The 15,774-nt window shown below is 49.4% G+C and overlaps 1 protein-coding gene across 2 annotated transcripts in view; it reads left to right on the top strand.

Moving 5' to 3' along the window:
- Positions 1-15,774, top strand: part of CSPP1 (centrosome and spindle pole associated protein 1) — a 278,156-nt gene that overhangs the window by 25,792 nt on the left and 236,590 nt on the right. For both annotated transcript variants that reach the window (XM_075353210.1, XM_075353209.1), the window contains exons 2-3: positions 2,457-2,569; positions 5,172-5,283. In XM_075353210.1, the coding sequence (XP_075209325.1) occupies positions 2,457-2,569; positions 5,172-5,283 (225 nt within the window). The remainder of the gene's footprint in view (positions 1-2,456; positions 2,570-5,171; positions 5,284-15,774) is intronic.

Below are 15,774 nucleotides of genomic sequence, written 5' to 3'. Positions count from 1 at the left end.
TTTATTCCAACAACATAACTACGGTAAATCACCTGCGCCATCAATAGAGCACGAAATACAAAAATCTTAAGTCTGTCTCAGCCAGAATCTTCTCTTGGGCAGAGCGGCATCTCCTCTGTCATCACTCCATCTGAAGGGCTTCACCAATCTCAAGGAAGACTTCCTGAGCAGAGAAGGACGTACATCCAGGAAAATGGAGTCTAAATATAAAGACCTTCCAGATGATAGTCGAGAAATGGGGTTATCCAGAGGTGCTGTTATGGAGGGTTCTTAGAAAACGGTTACCGATAAGTCTAATTCTATTTTTTTAAGCTTTCTTAATGAACAGAGCCCGAGTGTAAAATAGAGAATTTAAATTAAATATACCATAAATCCAGTGAGTTTTCCATCAAAAAATTCCAAAGTCTTACAGTACCAGCTTTGTGCATGAGATTTTAAGAAATGTCATGTCCATTCTGCAAAAAAAAATATCTACAGTGTGAACTGACGAGAGTTGTTTTAAAATACACAAAAAGTGCACTGTAAAGGGGGAAATTTGCATCTTGCCAGTGTAAAGTGAATTGCTCGGTGCTCAGGTTCACTTATATAGTGCCATTAATTCCACAGAGCTTTACATACATCAGCAGCACTGTCCCCATTGGGGCTCACAATCTTAAGTCCTTATCAGTATGTCTTTGGATTGTGGGAGGAAACTCACGCAAACATGGGGAGAACATACAGACTCCTTGCAGATGTTGTCCTTGGTTGGATTTGAGCCCAGGACCACAGTGCTGCAAAACTGCCGTGCTAACCACTGAGCGAACATTGTGCCTAAGGCTGCTGTCACACTTGCGTTGTTTTGCATCAGTTGCAATCCGACGCCTTGAGGAAATACGGTATCCTGCAAAATATTTTGCAGGATTTCGTTTTTTCCCCATAGACTTGTATGGACTACGGATTGCGACTGATGGCCTTGCGTTGCATCCGCTGCGTGATGCATCAGTCATGGAATGACTGACCGTTGGGCGGCAGGAATGCAGCATGTAACGATTTTTGAGCGGCGGAATCCTTTTGTTTTCACTGCGCATGCTCAGCTCTTGTGTTTAATCATTGAAATCAATGTCTCTCTCGGCGGCCGAATGATCAGCTGATCGGCCAGTGGCAGCTTCTGTGAATGATCAGTTAATCGCCTGGCGGCCGGCTACTGTGAACGATCAGCTGATCGCCCGGCAGCCAGCTATTGTGAACGATCAGCTGATCACCCGGCGGCCGGCTATTGTGAACGATCAGCTGATCGGCCGGCTGCCGGGTGATCAGCTGATCGTTCACAATAGCCGGCCGCCGGTAAAACAGTAAAAAAAAACCCAACGGATCATTTTTTTTGCAGCATCAGTCACATTAGTTGTGTCACTATCTGCAACGCATCTGTTGCATCAGTCACACAACGGTTTGCAAAGCGGCGCAAGTGTGAAAGCAGCCTAAGTCATACTGTCAAGGGAGAATTTAGGTAAGACTGCTAATGAAGTCTTTGTTCAGGGCAGATCCAGAGGCACGGGCCAAATTAGCTATCTGTCTTTTCTCATACATCGAAGCCGTATAGGGAGATTTGGGGAGGTGCATAGGAACATAGAAACACACATTTCATCCCACAGATAACACATTCCTTCTTTGTGTGAAACCACTGATAAGACTTTCACTCCTCATTATGAAGGCCTTCACTGTTCATTGTTTGTACATTTGTTCACCAGCTTCACTCTCCCTTGGTAACCCCCTTTTGAACATACAGCTTAGAATCATATTATGGCGTCTATACGATTGTCATATAGACACTCAGATAATTATGCAACATCTATATTTTGATTATTTACATACACAGATAATATTACATCTGAACAAACGACCTATAGCCCAGGCTACCCTCACAATACTACAATACTTTTTGCATTTCTTTTATTTAAAGACATCACTAATTTGTTGATGCGTTTTTTTTTTGTTTTTTTTAATTTTTGTGCTAATCCATTCTTTTCCTCAATTAAGAAAAACTGTTGTAAAACCGTGGATAGAATTGACTTTATGCATTTTTTTTGTTTTTAAGAAAAAAAAAAAGGAAAAAAAGCACCACGTGAATGAGATTTCGGAAATCTAATACATTTTTCTGTTATTTTAATACTCAGTTTTTTTCCACATGAAAAACGTGTTAAAATGGGCATTAAAAACACTGCGTGTGAACATGCAGTTACTCCTCGTGTAGTGTTACTAAGTGATTGCAAATGCGGTAATCATTGGAAAATGTTAATTTTCAGCATTTGACACATCCACAGTATATGCCATAAGGGGTTTCCATCACTTTTCCTTTTTAACATATTTTGATATCTCATGCTTTCTTGGTCTTGCATCTTTGAGGCTAGGATTGCATTAAGAAACCTAACATTCAGCCTTACATTTCTATATCCTTCAAAGTTTATCATTTTTCATAGGAATCCCTTTGAAAATGGGGGAAGAACTTGATTATTTTCTTGAAGAGCAAAGGGCCAAGCTAGCACAAGACAAGGCTGAACTGGAAAAAGATCCACCGTACATGGAAATCAGGGTAAATCTGCTTTATGATTTTTGATTTTGATTGGTAGAACATGAAAATATTTACACAAAGGAACAATAAAAATTAATATCCTCAGATAAAAGCTGGTTTACTAAAATGTATTGTCATTTACAGATACACAAAAGGTCAAGCCCTGTGAAAATTCAAGATGCTATGAATAAAGAGGTTATCTTATTATTTTTAGGCAGAGCAGTAATCACTTGATCACTGCCAAGACTGTTTTTAAAGGGAATCTGTCAGCAGGTTTTTGCTATGTAATCCCAGGACAGCATGAGGTAGGGGCTGAGACACTTTTCATGGTTGTCACTTACTCAGTAGCTTGCTGTAGTTTCAAAATAATCAGTGTTTTATGAACAGAAAGGACTAGGTGTCCAATGCAAGCCAGACCAGTCAATCTGTCTAAACCCGCCAGTAATTGTCAGCTTCCTGAAAATGGACAGCAGTGCTCCCCAACTGCAATCCTAAAGGGCCAACAACTGTGTATATTTTCCGGATATCCCAAATATTGCACAGGTGATGGAATTTTCACCCAGACAATATTAAGGAAATCCTGAAAATGTGATCTGTTGGATTTGGGGAACACTAATTCACAGTGTACACAGGGAGCTCCCATTCAGGGGTGTGGGTGAGATTTTACACAGCTCAGCATTCTGAGCACTGCTACATCTACAACAGAGAAAACGGGTATTCTATCCGAACTACACCAAGCAATCCAGTAAGTGACACATTGCTGGAATCAGGCTCCCTGCCCCTACATCATGCTGCTGTCAGATTACATTGGAAAAAACTATTGACAGATTCCCTTTAATCACTGTTGAAAATCTGTTATTAGTGTGGAAGTTTTACACCCCTTATTAGTGCAAGCGGTTGGTTTAGGATTAGGCTTCAGGGTAAAGCCCCCGTCACATTTAACGACTTACCAGCGATCCCGAAAACAATGTGACCTGAAAAGGATCGCTGGTAAGTCGCTGGTGAGATGTCACACAGATCTTATCAGCGACCTGTATAACGATCTCTGCGGACGTTGGGACTGTGTTAGGAGGTCGTTGGTAGGTGTCAAACACAGCGATGCGTCCTGTCCAGCAGGACATCGCCTTTGCAGAAAATGGTCCCAACTATTCAGCAACGACTAGCGAGCTCACAGTAGGGGCCTGATCGCTGGTAGGTGTCACACATAACGAGATCGCTGCTGTGTCAGTCACGGAAACGGTGACGTAGCAACGATCTCATTAGCGATCTCGTTAGCGATCTCATTGTGTGTGACGGAGCCTTTAGGTTAGGATTAGGTTATAGGGCTAGGGTAATAAAATAAAATCGTTACATAACAAAAAAATGTAATGATTAAAAAAACAAGAAAAATCATATGACAATATATATTTTTATTTTTTACATTTTAACAAAAAGCAGGAAAAATTAGGAGATCTTAGGGCAAATTTTAATTACACCAGTCATCTCAAATTACAGTGCATGTACTTGGGGGGTATAAGGAGTTTAATAGTGGACCGGTAGAAGGGACAATATAAATGTATGGCACTTTTTTTTTGCATGCGTTTTTCATTGCTTTCAATGGTGAAAAATGCTGAAAGAATTGCCATGCATCAGATTATTATCTGCACCAAATCTGCAAGGAAAAGAAACGCCTCATCAGCACTACACTCCAGATTTTCACTTTGCATCAGGATTTGTTTGGAGGTTTCAAGACCAAAACAGCACTAAAAAATGCATTAAAAAAACCAATAAAAACATACTGTGTGCACACAGCCTTAGGGTATGTGCGCACGTGTGCGTATTACATGCAGTTACGCTGCGTTCTGCACCGCAGCGTAACTGCATGCGTCCTGCGTCCCCTGCACAATCTATGGAGATTGTGCAGGAGCCGTGCGCACGTGGCATGTTAGAACGCAGCGATTCGGCTGCTTGCCGAATCGCTGCGTTCTAAGAAGTGACATGTCACTTCTTTCGTGCGTTTTGCATGCTGTCTATAGGGAGAGGCAGCACGCAGAGCGCACGAATCTGCCGGCACCATGCGCTTCAGAACGGAGCTTTTCAGCTGCGCTCTGAAGCGCACATTTTCGGTACGGTGCAGAGCGCACACGTGCACACATAGCCTCAATGTGCACACCCCATAATAAAGCAATTGCACTACAATTACTCATCCTAAGTTGCAGCCTGCATTATAATCCAGTGTCACCTTTACAATTATTTGGGGCCCAGGACCAACATCTCCCAGTAATCCATGCTGCTTGATTATTGTCTGCACATCGCTTGCATGATCAATTTTTTGAAAATCGAAAGTGTAATATTTTGCACAAAGCACTATATAAAAATTGATAGTTGTTCCCTTTCAGAAAACTCTTTCATATGATGCGGTAGCTATAAAAAAAAATACCGATTATTATGTAGCCTTCTCCAATCTAGCCTTGCCTTTCCGCCGCTGCCATGTCTTTGTTGTTTGGCTACAGCGCTGACGTCAGTATATTGAGTTGTGACAATTATGCCATTGACTATTGCTCAATCTTTTTCACGTAATTGGTCTATGTTGATTTTGATTCGCGACATTCAACATGAATATATGTGTATATATATTTTACAGAGCAAAAGATTTGAGAATACTGATGTTGTTGACCAGCCAAGGACTTATGCCAAGGAAAACATCCCACCAAACCTTCAGTATCAAAAAGAAGCCGCACAGAAGCAAATACCAGGTATGATGAGAAAGTGTGTGCACGCTCCCATCTTATAGCTGGAGCCATGTATTCTCACCTGTCTGATCATTGCTGTAAACTTTGTAGGGTTATTTGGCAGGAACTTGAGTGTTTTTTCTTCATTGTTCCTTATGGGAGACCCAGACCATGGGTGTATAGCTTCTGCCTCCGGAGGACACACAAAGTACTACACTAAAAAGTGTAGCTCCTCCCTCCTAGCATATACACCCCCTGGTAGCCAGTCCTAGCCAGTTCAATGCTTTGTGTTCAGGAGGTCACACATCCACACATGCATCCTCATCTGATTTTTCATTTTAAAGAGTTGGAAGAAAAGCGGGTCCAAGCTGGACCCCCGGCATGTCCCTTCTCACCCCACTGTGTCGGCGGTGTTGTTAAGGTTGATTTCAAGGCTGGAGCCTTACATGCCGCGCTCCTTCACCATCCCTCGGGCTCTGGCTTGAAGTGGGAGCCAGCACGGTTCTCCCTGCCTGGCAGGAGACCGGTCTCCATCCGCAGCCCTTTCAGGATCCTGCCGGACGGAGCACTCATCCCTCAGGGACCTGGCCCTGCGTCTCACAAGCTAAGTATCTGAGACGTTATTATCCGGGGGTCCCTTGTACTTTAATGTGGGGGAGAGTGTGCTGTGTATGTATTCTGACATTCCCGGCCGGTTCTCTAGTTTTCACCCGAGAACCGCGCCGATGGTGCCTGTTTGCCGGCCGCATTGTTAAATCTAGGCCCTGGCTTCGCCTGAGGCCTAGATTCGATTTCACTGCCCCTGCATGTCAGTCATGCAGAGGGACAGTGCGGCTCCGCCCAGCGGCTGTTCGGCACAGGGGAGAGACACTCCTCTCTGAGAAAAGATTCCCTCCCCTGTATATCTCCTTGGCCCTCCGGATCCCGCTCTTAGAGTAGGCCCCACCCCCTCTCCTCGCTCCGGCGCCATTTTTTCAGCGTTTTTATGCCATGTCTGCACAGCGATCGGCGCTGACTGCAGCATCTCTCTGGGGGTCCGGGCTGTGGGATCTGGAGGGCACAGAGACAATGTCAAACGGTCTGGCAAGCCACAACCTCCGGTTTTGGACCTGCTTATATACTGCTGATATACTGCTTATATACTCTGCTAGGCAGAGCCCCCACTTCAGCAGCATGTCTCACACGAGAAGTAAGGCTGCAAGGCTGCACAATATGCGCTGCATGTAGGCTCGTACTGCCTGTACCGAGCACATAACCACATTGTGATTCCTGCTCTAACATGGTGGGGCCTCAGCCTGGAGTCCCATCCCCACTGGTCCCTCCGGCTGCTCCGGCTCCGGTGGCTGAACCCCCGGCTTGGGTAGAATCCTTCTCTCCATGGGACAGCTGTCCCGGACTCTTCTGAGCATGCATTAGCCCCCTTCTCGGGGCGCCTCTGCTGCTACGGCTCGCACAGCAAGGACCACAGAGGATTCTTCTTCTGGTCTCAGACCCCGTCCTTCTCACAGGAGACGCAGGGTCCCCTCTCCTTCCTCGTCCCGCGGCTCTCATTCACGAGCTGACTCGCAGGACGAGGAGGATTCCTTTACTGGGGGCTCGGACGCTTCCATGTCCCCCATTGATCTGTCCGAAGGTGACGCAGATATTAGTGTTTCGATTGCGTACATTAATTCTGTACTGGACCTCAATCCGCCAGTATCAGAGGAGCAACCCTCTCTGGCAAAAGAGCACAGTTTACCTTGCCTAAGAGAACAAGGAGTGTGTTCCTTAGCCACTCCAGTTTTCAGGTCACTGTGACCAAGCCCAGGGTTTGCCACAAAGCGTGGTTCTAATGACCGTTTTCCCTTTCCACCAGAAATGGTCAAGGAGTGGGCTCATTCACCAAAGGTGGACCTTCCGGTGTCTAGACTCTCAGCCCGGACAGTTGTATCAGTGGCTGATGGCACCTCACTTAAGGATTCCACTGTCCGCCAGGTTGTCCTTCTGGCCAACTCTGTATGTGAGGCGGCAGGGGCCTCGTTCTCCCCATCTTTTGCAGCAGTGCGGGCTCTCTAAGCCACCTCTGCTTCTCTAGAGGAGATGCATTCCCTCACCAGGGACTCTATGCCCGAAATGGCTTCAGTCTTTTCATCCTATGCCATGTCTGCCATGCTGGAGACTCTCACCGCACTGCGGTGGCCCCGGCTAATTCCCTCGCTATCCGCAGGCCCCTGTGGCTTCGAGAGTGGAAGGCAGATGCTTCTAAGGAAGTACCTTGCTGGGCTCCCTTTTGCTGGGACCAGACTATTCGGTGGACAACTGGATGAAATTATTAAGGAAGTTTTTGGCAGGAAGAGTACTTCCATGCCACAAACCAAAACCAGGAAACCTGCCCAGGGCAGGAACCAGTCGAGGTTTCGTTCCTTTCGTTCCTCCAACTGGTCGTCCTCTAAGCCCTCGGCCTCGTACACTAACTCAGCCAAGGACCAAAAACCCAGCTGGCGCACGAAGCCGCGTCCTCAGAAGACCGCAGGAGCTGCTGCCACTAAGGCAACCTCCTCCTGACTATCTGGCCGCGCCAGCAAAGTCCTCGGTCGGTGGCAGGCTCTCCCACTTTGGCGACGTGTGGTTTCAACACGTCTCCGATCTGTGGGTGCGGGATACCATCTCCCACGGCTACAGGATAGAATTCTATCCAGCCCGCCAAACAGATTTTTTCTGTCAACTCCCCCCTGCTCCAAGGCTGCCGCCTTCTCACAGGCCGTGGCATTCTTGCAGGCCAATGGAGTAATTGTACCGGTTCCCGACTGGGAACGGTTCTGAGATTTCTACTCAAATCTCATCCTAGTCCCCGAAAAGGACGGTGCCTTTCCGACCTGGATCTCAAGCTTCTCTCAAGCATGTTCAGGTGTGGCATTTTCGCATGGAGTCTCTGTGATCAGTCAATGACCCAAGGAGATTTCCTAGCATCCAGCGTTGGCTACGTTTTGCAATCGGAGTGGAACATTTCCAATTCGTGGCTCTTCCCTTGGGGTTAGCCACGGCCCCTCGAGTATTCTCAAGGTCATGGCAGCAGTGATTGCGGTCCTGCACCTCCAGGGGTTGGCAGTGATCCTTTTGTCCTGGACGACCTTCTAGTCAGGGCTTCATCCAGTGCAGACTGTTAGCGGAGTGCCTCGCTCACTCTCGCCACTCTAGCCAATTCGGGTGGCTTGTCATTCTGTCAAGTCCACTCTGACTCCGACCCAGAAGCTCACGTACCCAGGGACGCAATTCGAGACTCTGCCGGCACTTGTGAAGCTGCCATTGGTCAAACAGCAGTCCCTCCTCTGGCGGTGCGCCCTTTGCTGAGGCCCCGACGTCGTTCCATCAGGCACCTAATGCAGGTGCTGGGTCAGATGGTGGTGTCACTGGAAGCGATTCCCTTGCCCAGTTCCATCTGCGTCCTCTGCAGCTGGACATTTTCCGCTGTTGGAACAAGCGGACTTCCTCCTTCCACGGGTTGGTGGCTTCGCCACAGACCAGGGGCTCTTTTCAGTGGTGGCTTCGGCCCCTCTCTCTTCAGGGACGCTCCTTCCTGGCCCCGCCCCGGGTGATCCTCACCACGGATGCTAGTCTATCCGGCTGGGGAGCAGTATATCTCCCCCAGGAGCGCAGGGCACTTGGACTCCGTCCGAAACAGCCCTCTAGATCAATGTGCTGGAAATCAGAGCTGTGCTTCTAGCTCTCTTAGCCTTTCACCATCTGTTGGCGGCCAGGCACATTCGAGTCCAGTCAGACAACGCGACAGCGTTTGCCTACATCAACCACCAGGGCGGGACACTCAGCCGCCTGGCAATGTTGAAAGTTCAACGCATCCTTCAGTGGACGGATGACTCCGGGTCCACCATATCCGCAGTCCACATCCCAGACGTGGAAATCTGGGAGGCAGATTATCTCAGCCGTCAAACGTGGACAGCGGCGAGTGGACTCTGCATCCGGCAGTGTTTCGGTCAATCTGCCGCAAGTAGGGCTCTCCGGACGTGGACCTTCGCTCCACGATCCTCAGGCTTTTGCAGCAGACGCACTGGTTCGAGATTGGTCCCAGCTTCGTCTGTCTTACGTGTTTCACCCTCTAGCTCTTGCCCAGAGTCCTGCGCAAGATCAGAATGGAGGGCCGTCGGGTCATTCTCATTGCTCCAGACTGACCCAAGCGAGCTCGGTACCCTGACCTGCTCCATCTGTCCGTAGAGGTGCCATGGCATCTCCCGGACTGTCCGGACCTTCTCTCACAAGGTCCGTCTTTCCGCCAGAATCCTGCGGCTCTCAGATTGACGGCGTGGCTTTTGAGTCCTGGATCTTGACGACTTCTGGTATCCCTCCTGAAGTCATCTCCACTATGACTCGGGCTCGGAAGTAGCCTTTGGCCTTTTTGCCTTGCCGATCCTCCTGTCCTTTCTACAGTCCGGTCTGCAGCTAGGACTGTCCCTCAATTTCCTCAAGGGACAGGTCTCGGCTCTGTCAGTGTTGTTCCAGCGGCGTATCGCCCGGCTGGCTCAGGTGCGCTCCTTCATGCAGGGCGCATCTCACATCATTCCGCCTTACCGGCGGCCTTTGGAGCCCTGGGACCTTAATCCGGTTCTCACGGCTTCCGGAAACCCCCCTTTGAGCCTCTTAGGGAGGTTTCTTTGTCTCGTCTTGCACAGAAAGTGATCTTTCTAGTGGCCATAACTTCCCTCAAGAGAGTCTCTGATTTGGCTGCACTCTCTTCGGAGTCACCCTTTTTTGGTTTTTCATCAAGACAAGGTGGTTCTCCGTCCGACTCCGGACTTTCTCCCTAAGGTGGTTTCTGCTTCCACCTTAACCGGGACATTTCCCTGCCTTCCTTTTGTCCGGCTCCTGTTCATCGCCTTGAAAAGGCGTTGCATACTCTGGATTTGGTGCGGGCGCTCCGGATCTATGTGTCTCGCACCGCTGTTTTCAGGCGGTGCACCTCTCCTTTTGTGCTGACCACTGGTCAGCGTAAGGGCCTCTCGGCATCCAAGCCGACCCTAGCTTGTTGGATTAGGTCGGCCATTTCCGATACCTATCAGTGTACTCAAGTGCCTCTCCCGCCGGGGATCAAGGCACACTTGACCAGAGCTGTCGGTGCCTCTTAGGCTTTCAGGCACCAGGGTACGGCTCAGCAGGTCTGTCAGACTGCCACTTGGACTAGTCTGCATACCTTTTCGAAGCACTACTAAGTGCATGCTCATGCTTCGGCAGATGCGAGCTTGGGCAGACGCATCCTTCAGGCGGCTGTCGCCCATTTGTGAAGTTAGGTTTTGCCTACTTCTCAGTTTTCTGTTTATTTCCCACCCATGGACTGCTTTGAGACGTCCCATGGTCTGGGTCTCCCATAAGGAACGATGAAGAAAAAGAGAATTTTGTTTACTTACCGTAAATTCTTTCTCTTATAGTTCCGATATGGGAGACCCAGCACCCTCCCTGTTGCCTGTTGGCAGTTCTTGTTCCGTGTGTTTTCACCGGCTGTTGTTGTAGACAGAGGTTCCGGTTATTCCGGGTTTTACCCTATCTCTACTTGTGGGTGGATGTCCTCCTTCAGCTTTTGCACTAAACTGGCTAGGACTGGCTACCAGGGGGTGTATATGCTAGGAGGGAGGAGCTACACTTTTTAGTGTAGTACTTTGTGTGTCCTCCGGAGGCAGAAGCTATACACCCATGGTCTGGGTCTCCCATGTCGGAACTATAAGAAAAAGAATTTACGGTAAGTAAACAAAATTCTCTTTTTTCTTACTTTTTACCCTGAACAAAAATATAAACACAGCACTTGTTTTTGCTCCCATTTTCCATGAGCTGAACTCTAAGATCTAAGACTTTTTTTATGTACACAAAAGGCCTTTTTCTCTCAAATATTGTTCACAAATTTGTCTAAATATGTGTAAGTGAGCAATTCTCTTTTGCCAAGATAATCCATCCACCTCACAGGTGTGGCATATCAACATGCTGATTAGACAGCATGATTATTCCACAGGTGTGCCTTAAGCCTGCTTTACACGTTACAATATGTCGTGCGATCGCACCCGCCCCCATCGTTTGTGCGGCACGGGCAATTTGTTGCCCGTGTCGCACAATGTTGTAACCCCCCGTCACACGTACTTGCCTTCCAAACGACCTCGCTGTGGGCGGCGAACATCCACTTCCTGAAGGGGGAGGGACGTTCGGCGTCACAGCGACGTCACACAGCGGCTGCCCAATAGAAGCGGAGGGGCGGAGATCAGCGGGACGTAAACATCCCGCCCACCTGCTTCCTTCCGCATTACCGGTGGAGTCAGGTAAGGAGATGTTCGTCGCTTCTGCGGTGTCACACACAGCGATGTGTGCTGCCGCAGGAACGACAAACAACCTCGTTACTCACCAGACGATATTTGGTGTTTGGACGACCTCTCCAAAACCAACGATTTTTACCACTTTTGCGATCGTTATAGGTCGCTCGTACGTGTCACACGCTGTGATGTCGCTAACGACGCCGGATGTGCGTCACAAGCACCGTGACCCCGACGATAAATCGTTAGCGATATCGCAGCGTGTAAAGCCCCCGTAAGTCTGCTTTTTTCTGCACTTGACCATCAAAAAAATCCCTATCACCGCTATGACCATGAATCTCAAAAAATCCCCTAACTGAAGGCAAAATCAGCGTATAGGGGACAAGGTGACAATGAACAAGCCGCAGTTCATCGTTCCCAGGGTGTCACACGGAGCGATGTGTGCTGCCTCGGGAACAATGAACAACAGGACTTTCGATTTTTAGAAAATGAGCAACGTGTCGGCGATGAACGAGAAGGTGAGTATTTCTGCTCGTTCATAGCTGTCGCACGCTACGATATCACTAACGATGCCGGATGTGTGTCACTTACGACGTGACCCCGCCGACATCTCGCTAGATATATCGTAGCGTGTAAAGCCCGCTTTAGGCTGGTCACAATAAAAGGCCACTTGAAAATGTGCAGTTTTATCACACAGAACAATGCAAAAGATGTCCCAAGTTTTGAGGGAGCGTGCAATTGGCATGATGACTGCAGGAATGTCCACCAGAGCTGTTGCCCATGAATTGAATATTCATTTCTCTACCATAAGCAGTCTCCAAAATCGTTTGAGAATTTGGTAGTACATCCAACCGGCCTAATAACTGCAGACCACCTCTAGCCACACCAGCCCCGGATCTCAACCTCCTAGATCGTCTGAGACCACCCATATAGACAGCTGCTACAACAATCAATTACATAACCAAAGAATTTCTGCACAAGCTGTCAGAAACGGTCTCAGTGAAACTCATCTGCTGCTCGTCGTCCTTATCGGAGTCTTCACCTTACTGCAGTTTGTCTTTGTAACCGATTTGAGGGGGCAAATGCTCATGTGACGCCCTGGGCAAGCCAGGGGTCACAGGTCACACCACCACCACACCCTACATCCCAGTCAGGAACACCTAAGCTACTAAAATCCTTGTTGCCTTCCTCCAGGGGCTGATGTTCACACCAGGGGGTGGGCCAGGCGGTTGGCTCCGCCCACCGAGGAGTACACAACCCTGGAGGCGGGAGTAACCAAGCAGTTAAGAAAAGAGAGTTGAGTAGAGAAGTTCAAGCTAGGGAGTGGAGGAGTAAACAGTCAAGTCAAGTGAGGAAAGTGAAGTAGTAGTGGAGCAAAGAAGAAAAGAGTAAAAGTGAGCGTAGAAAGACCTGAAGTTGGTCCGGCTAAGTGCAGGACAGTGTCAGCAAGGTCAGCAACAGCGGTGATTGTCTGGAGGGGGACTGCTCGGAGGTTGCTGGAAGGACCGCGGACGGGTAGTGGCCCGGTGGTCTGGAGCAGTATACGAAGGACAGTCAACACCAGGACAGGGGCCTCTCGGACCCCGGCAAGGCTAGGAGTCGCCATAATTTGCCAAATCCGTCAGTGAAGGGGACGTCTGTCTCCCAACAACCAAGTCCCGATTGAAGGCAACAGTCCAACCATTAAGGAGGAACACCGCCAGGGCACCAGTTCCTCGGGGCCAGCGTCTGCGGGCAAAGTAGGGCTCCTCCGGCCCATATCAAAGCCGGGGAGCGGGTTACCGGTGGGAACCCATCGCTACCAACACACGAACATTAGGTGCAGGACAAAGGGACATCACCGTTACCTACTGGGAGAGCAAATGCAGCCGTCCGTGGGAACCGTCTTTCCAGCCGTGTGTTTTACCGAGAACTGTGTCATCGTCTCAGGCTGAGTGAGTACCACAGTGCCGCAAGGCACAGCGCTGCCCCCGCGTCCCTGCGCCCACCAGGCTTTGCATCATCCACCTCATCACTGGGCCCCGGGATCACCAACCCCTACCCACGGAGGGGCAACACAACAACGGGCTGCTCCACATCATCACTCCCGGGATCCCCCTATCGAGCAGCGGTGGTGCTAACAAATCACCACAACCGTGGGTGGCGTCACGGACAATAGACTCAATCCCCACACCCAAAAACCCCCCTTTCACTCACGGGCGAGGAGCTCCGCTAGAGTCCCCGGGATCCGGCCCAGCGCTCGAGCCACCGAGCAGCAGCAGGCCGCGGCAGCCGGACCCGAGTAGGGAAAGGGCGCGGCGTCCCCTCCTCCGCCCGCGACACTCACATTCGTATCCCGCCAATATTGTAAAACTGCACATTTTTGAGTGGCCTTTTATTGTAGCCAGCCTAAGGCTATGTGCGCACGTTGCATCTTTGTGGTGACCACAAAGATGCACGTTTTTTGGCCCCTAAAGAAACGCACCCCCAGCAAAATTGCTACATTTGAAGCTTACAGCGAGCGCATTGAACATGGCTGCCCGCTGTGAGCTCCATGCAGCAACTGAAGTGAGCCTCACGATTAGCGGCGATGTCACTAAGGGGATTTGCAGTCACAGGTGAAGGACTCCAGCTGTGGCCGCGGCTAACCTGTGTGACGTCACCGCTGATCGTGCAGCTCACTTCAGTCGCTGCGTGGAGCTCACATCGGGCAGCCCTGTTCTATGGGGCTCGCTGTCAACTTCAGATGTAGCAGTGGTGGGACCTCATGTGGATTACGTCGGACCTACAGGGGTGTTTTGAGGGTTAATAAAGTGGTGAAAGAGGGTGTGTTTTTGTCTTTTATTTCAAATAAAGGATTTTTTCAATGTTTGTGTTTATTTTATTTCACTTAGATTAGACGCTTGCCATAATTAATATAGGAATTAGTGGCTGCTGTGAGCTGTCATTAACTCCCTCATTATCCCAATTGCCACCACACCAGGGCAATCAGGAAGAGCCGGGTAAAGTGCTGGGACTGTCGCATTTAATGAATGTGGCAATTCCGGGCGGCTGCTGGCTGATATTTTTAGGCTTGTGGGGCGCCAAATAACCATTGGTATCCCCAGGCTGAGAATACCAGCCCCCAACTGTCGTGCTTTATCTGTTCTGGTATCCTAATATGGGGGGGCTCCTACGCCAATGTATTTTACTGTATGATATAGACCCACCGGCGCGTATGTGATTGGAAGCCTCAGACACGCTGTCACTCAGCGTGGGGGCTCGTCTTACTGCAACCAATCACAGACACTGGTGGGCGGGAGAAGCAGTCAATATGTAGGAGCCTAAGGAGCGGCCCGTGAAGAAGGAGAGGCCGCGGGAACAGTGTGACAGCCGCCCCGGTGACTCGTTAAGTATGAAGCGCTTGCTCCTACCTCTTTGCTCCGGCTTCTGGACCCGAAGACTTTATATGGGGATCGGCATCTAGCCAGATACCAGGGATCAATTCTACCCCGAGTCAGCGGGAGATTGATCTGCCAGTCCTCCGAAACGCAGGGGCTAAACATAAAAATAATTGACATAAAACATAAAAACAATTGCAGCGTGCACACAGCAAAAATAAAATCTCATAGACTTTGCTGCGGAAGGAAATGCATGCAGTTTTGGGACCAAAACTACATCCGAAAAATACGGAAAAACCTGGAAAAAAAACACAGCGTGCACACAAGGCTTAAGTAACACCTGTGCAATAATCAGTCTTTCTTCATCGTTCCTTATGGGAGACCCAGACCATGGGTGTATAGCTTCTGCCTCCGGAGGACACACAAAGTACTACACTAAAAAGTGTAGCTCCTCCCTCCTAGCATATACACCCCCTGGATCACCAAATACAGCCAGTTCAATGCTTTGTGTTCAGGAGGCACACATCCACACATGCATTCTCATCTGATTTTCATTTTTGGAAGCGTTTGAAGAAAAGCGGGTCCAAGCCTGGACTCCCGGCATGTCCCTTCTCACCCCACTGTGTCGGCGGTGTTGTTAAGGTTGATTTCAGGGCTGGAGCCCTTTCATGCCGCGCTCCTTCACCATCCCCTCGGGCTCTGGCTTGAAGTGGGAGCCAACACGGTTCTCCCTGCCTCGCAGGAGACCGGTCTCCATCCGCAACCCGTATGGTTCCTGCCGGACGGAGCACTCATCCCTCAGGGACATGGCCCTGCGTCTCACAAGCTAAGTACTGAGACGTTATTACCACAGAAAGTGGTCTTTCCAGGGG

The sequence above is a fragment of the Anomaloglossus baeobatrachus genome, chromosome 6 (genome assembly GCF_048569485.1).
Source record: "Anomaloglossus baeobatrachus isolate aAnoBae1 chromosome 6, aAnoBae1.hap1, whole genome shotgun sequence".
Taxonomy (NCBI): domain Eukaryota; kingdom Metazoa; phylum Chordata; class Amphibia; order Anura; family Aromobatidae; genus Anomaloglossus; species Anomaloglossus baeobatrachus.
The sequence above is the reverse complement of the archived record's forward strand: the minus strand, read 5'-3'. Positions and strand labels throughout refer to the sequence as shown.